The sequence below is a fragment of the Carlito syrichta genome, unplaced genomic scaffold (genome assembly GCF_000164805.1).
Source record: "Carlito syrichta isolate Samal-C Ts95f unplaced genomic scaffold, Tarsius_syrichta-2.0.1 Scaffold316481, whole genome shotgun sequence".
NCBI classification, from domain to species: Eukaryota; Metazoa; Chordata; class Mammalia; order Primates; family Tarsiidae; genus Carlito; species Carlito syrichta.
In genome coordinates, this window is record NW_007260577.1 from 260,819 (window position 1) to 265,011 (window position 4,193).

General features: G+C 49.1%; 3 protein-coding genes across 15 annotated transcripts in view; 1 reads left to right on the forward strand and 2 right to left on the reverse strand.

The window, feature by feature from the left end:
* Nucleotides 1–439, reverse strand: part of IK (IK cytokine, down-regulator of HLA II) — a 15,130-nt gene extending 14,691 nt beyond the window's left edge. For 2 of the 3 annotated variants that reach the window (XM_008074531.1, XM_021707270.1), the window contains exon 1: nucleotides 301–439. In XM_008074531.1, the coding sequence (XP_008072722.1) occupies nucleotides 301–316 (16 nt within the window). In that variant the 5' untranslated portion in view covers nucleotides 317–439. The remainder of the gene's footprint in view (nucleotides 1–300) is intronic. The other variant, XM_021707271.1, reaches the window with a different exon arrangement.
* A 100-nt stretch (nucleotides 440–539) lies between these two features.
* NDUFA2 (NADH:ubiquinone oxidoreductase subunit A2) lies at nucleotides 540–2,750 on the forward strand. Of its 5 annotated transcripts, none has more exons than XM_008074533.2 (3): nucleotides 540–737; nucleotides 857–963; nucleotides 2,545–2,750. In XM_008074533.2, the coding sequence occupies exons 1-3, from the start codon at nucleotides 637–639 to the stop codon at nucleotides 2,634–2,636; spliced, it is 300 nt and encodes a 99-aa protein (XP_008072724.1). In that variant the 5' UTR covers nucleotides 540–636; the 3' UTR covers nucleotides 2,637–2,750. The 5 variants fall into 5 exon arrangements, with proteins under 5 accessions (XP_008072724.1, XP_021562965.1, XP_021562963.1 ...); XM_021707290.1 differs by having other exon boundaries at nucleotides 560–737; nucleotides 2,498–2,750; XM_008074534.2 differs by having other exon boundaries at nucleotides 657–737; nucleotides 828–963.
* A 64-nt stretch (nucleotides 2,751–2,814) lies between these two features.
* Nucleotides 2,815–4,193, reverse strand: part of TMCO6 (transmembrane and coiled-coil domains 6) — a 5,970-nt gene continuing 4,591 nt past the window's right edge. For 3 of the 7 annotated variants that reach the window (XM_021707286.1, XM_008074535.1, XM_021707284.1), the window contains 3 exons: nucleotides 4,030–4,124; nucleotides 3,476–3,643; nucleotides 2,815–3,243 (listed from right to left, as the gene is read on the reverse strand). In XM_021707286.1, the coding sequence (XP_021562961.1) occupies nucleotides 3,130–3,243; nucleotides 3,476–3,643; nucleotides 4,030–4,124 (377 nt within the window). In that variant the 3' untranslated portion in view covers nucleotides 2,815–3,129. The other 4 variants (XM_021707282.1, XM_021707283.1, XM_021707281.1 and 1 more) reach the window with 2 other exon arrangements.

A 4,193-nucleotide genomic window follows, 5' to 3' on the forward strand; every position in this document is an offset into this window, starting at 1 on the left:
CCACTGCACTCCAGTCTGGGTGACAGAGTGAGACTCCAACTCAAAAAAAAAAAAGTAAAGGGACGGGGTAAGGGAAAGGGGTTCACCAACAGAAGCCGCCCGTCGTCACTTTGGGCAGGAATGAGGCTTGGGGGACCAGTCTGAAGATGTCCAGCCTCACTTGGGGCCCAGCGGCTTCGCTGGACTCCAAGCGTCTCACACAGGAACACACACAAATCCGGCTTACACTCTGAAGCTAAAATAACGCGCCAAGTGCCCGAAATCCCAGAGGAAAGAAAGTGGGGGTGACCCGATCCTTACTATCTCGCTCCGGCATTTTGTCCGCGGTCTTTCAACGCCACCAGAAACCGAGTCTCCAACAACAACACCGCAGCGTCTACCCTTTCCCAGCATGCACCTCAGAAAGCAACCCACAAGCCTTTGCGTCCCGGACCTTCCGTTTTTCCATCCCGCCCCTCGGCCCCACGCTGCGCGCATGGAAACTGGAAGACCTCAGCGGCTCTACAGTACGTTTACTTCATTGGATAAGCTTTACCCCGCCCCCTGCGCCATCCAGCCTATGGGTGGGCTCGCTAATGGTCAGGCCGCAGTACCTGGCCGGAAGGCTTGGGACTGGGGGCTTCGGTACTAGCGGGAATGGCGGCGACAGCGGCGAGTCGTGGAGTCGCGGCGAAGCTGGGTCTGCGTGAGATTCGCATCCACTTATGCCAGCGCTCGGCCGCCAGCCAGGGTGTCAGGTGAGGAGCGGCGTGGGGAGGCGGGCGGTTTCGGGACGCAGAGGTCACGACCTCGAGCTCCCAGGTGCGTGGGTAAACCTGTGTCCACAGTACGCGCGGCGCTCTCCCCGGCCCCGCAGGGACTTCATTGAGAAACGCTATGTGGAATTGAAGAAAGCGAACCCCGACCTGCCCATCCTAATCCGCGAATGCTCGGACGTGCAGCCCAAGCTCTGGGTCCGCTACGGTGAGCGCGGGACACCAGGGGTCTGGGATTCCAGTGGGGGAACAAAGAGTTCGAGAAGGGGCCGCCCAGAGTCGTGCAGAAACCCGTGGAGAGACTAGAACGCAGACTTCAGGCTTGCCGTTGACCTTATTGCCATGAAGAAAAACATATTCGCAGGATTATATGATGCATTGTACTTGGGCAACATCAGTTGGAGATTGACAAACGAACTTCAGATGAGAGAGAAGCTAGTCTATTCCCATCAGTGTACAACCTTCCTAATAACGTGTACCCAGTGTCATTCCACTTAGTGAGATTTCCAGTAATGGTGCGCACTTAATACTATGCCCTGTGCTGAGTGCTTCCCTGCCTTAACTCTCATTTAATTTTCATTCATCATGAGGGGGGTGTATTTTTCTTAGAGAGTGAAAACGGAATCAAAACTTTATGGAACATAGCTAAAGTAATGCAGCTAGGCGATAGTGGGATTAAGACTTTACATTTGTTTCCCTATCTCTCTCCCAGACTGCCATGGCCAGCTCATTCAGATTATTAATTTGGTCTGAATTATATGTTACCACCTCAGAAGGGCATTCCTTGACCAATTATGTAACACTGCCTCTAGCTCATTTTTGTTATACTACCCTATTCCAATTCATTGCAATCTGAATTTTGTTTTTTGGTTTTTTTTTTTGAGTTGGAGTCTTACTCTGTCACCCAGGCTGGAGTGCAGTGGCATGCTCACGGCCACCGCAGCCTTGACTTGCTGGGCTCAGGTGATCCTTCCAAGTAGCTGGAACCACAAGGCATGCACCACCATGCCTGGCTAATTTTTTGGTTTATTGTAGAGACAAGGTCCCACCATGTTGCTCAGGCTGGTCTTGAACCCCTGAGCTCAGGGAGTCCTCTCAACCTGAAATTTTCTTGTTACCTAACACATTGTAAGTATGCAGTAAATACTTATACATACTGAATCCAAATGCTATTTGGCACCCTAGATGTGTTTTGAGACCCACTAGATTAATTGTAGGCATACAAAATCTACTTTTATCATACCTCTTTAATTTTAATTATGAGTTTTAACTACATGGTGTCTTATGAATGTGGAGTGGGGGAGAGTTACACCTGAAGCCAACTGGTTCTAACAGTGGACGGTAGTAAGCCATGCACTAAGAATTGGAGGAGGAAAAAAGGTTCTTCCAAAAGCCAGTAGGCTACAGGGGGAGACAGACACAAGTAATAAGTGTATTATGCTAGGTGACCTACCGGAGCCCAGAGAATGGGCACTCAACAACAGCTAAGCCCATAGAATATGCTTCTCACAGTGGCTAATAATAAAGCCTACAGTGTTCCTTAAAGCCTCCCTGAAACACCTTCCTTCTCATTATGGCCACCCAGAATCATTCAAAATGCCATTTGGCTTCTTAGATGTGTTTGAGACCCACTGGATTAATTCTAGGCATACAAAATCCACTTTGATCATATCTCTTTACTACCTTTTTCATTTTAACAAGACTGTAAGATAAAGACAAAGACTTTTATTATATTTTGGTAGTCTCCATAGTGCAGAGTAGATACTTAGTCACCTCCCTCTCTCCTCAGCATTTGGCCAAGAGAAGAATGTCTCTTTGAACAACTTCAGTGCTGATCAGGTAACCAGAACCCTGGAGAATGTGCTAAGTGGCAAAACCTGAAGCCTACACTGAGGATTAAGAGCAACAGCCCTAGAATCTGGGCTCTGCTGGACTCAGTAGAATGTGGAAAAATATACTCCCCCATTCCTTATAAAGCTTGTGCTGTAAAATGCTTTCCGTGTGTTCTTGTCCTCATTCTACCTTCTATCCTTATTGTACAACCAATGAGGCGAAGTGGTTTAATATCAAAATGAAACTTTATTCTACCTCACCAAAAACTATCAGCAGCTGAAACAAAAATAAAGGAGGGAGGGGAATTCCAGGGCCCCAGAATAAGTACGCCACACTGAGTCTCCTGTGGTTCTCTTGCCTAGACAGTGCTGGATGAAAGAGGAGCTGGAGCCCAAAGGTCTTAGCTTAGGTGTGGGAGCAGAGAGCATGAGCCCTCTTTATGTTCCTAAATCTCCAAAGGCTCCACTGTCTCCTCCTAAGAGAAAGTGGGCAAAGAAGCTGAGGGGGACAGAAGGAGAATGAGTGACCCTGAGAAACCAGGTCACCGGTGAAGAGCTGTCTGCCGGAGTGCATACACACGATCCTGGAGCTGGGCCTCCTCCTGATGTCTTTCCAGGGCCTGCAGCCCTGATTGCTGCAGGAAGGCCTGAACAGCCTGGGAGCAGGGAAGAGAATAATTCAACACCAGAGTCCTAAGACTCAATTCCCACAGCCTAATGGCTTTTTAGAAGAGGGTGTATTCCCAGCAAGATCATGAGGGTTCTGACCTAGAGCCTATATAGGCTAGCCAGGTCCGGAGAAGTAACTATAGTTAGGACTGGAAGGGAAGAGGGCCAAGGTGAGGCTTCAAAACAGGTGGTTGGGGACCAGGGCCAGAAACCACCTACCTCTGGCTGATACAGGAACAGCAGCTGCAGCAGCTCCAAACTCTGAGCTACTACTTCAGTGTCAGAGAAGGCTAGTATGTGCAACAAGGAGGAGAGCAGGGGCCCTGGCCACAGCTGCTGGCAGTAAGCAGGACCCTTCTCTGCAACATTGCACAGGACTGTGAGCACCTGCAGATAAACACGTATAGATCTCCACAAAGGATGAAAGCCAAAGATCATAATGAATGCTAAGAAATATGGAGTGCTGACCACATGAGCAGGCACCACACCAAATTACTTTATATGCATGTTCTGTAATCCCCACAACAACCTTCTAAGGTAGGATTATTATCCCCAATTATAAATGAGACTGAAGCTTATGGTGGTTAGTTGATTTGCCCAAGGATAGAAACCAGTAATCCAGTTTAGGATCTCACACCTGGACTGATCAGGCCCTGAAGCCATACCACATCACCTGCCAGCTCAACTAAGGGTACTTCTGAGGGCTTAGGACTGCTCCCCATGTTGACACTCTTGACAACCAGGTCTTGGACTCAGGTGACCCCAATACATACCATTACGCTCACCACATTCGAGACAGGCAACAGCTGCAAGAGGGGCTCAATCAGATCCAGGGAGAGCAAGGAAGTACAGAAACTAGGACTGTTTGCTGGAAGGGAGTACCAGGGTGAAGTACCTTAAGCTGGGGCCTGAATTGCCATCCCCCGCCCCTCCCCCT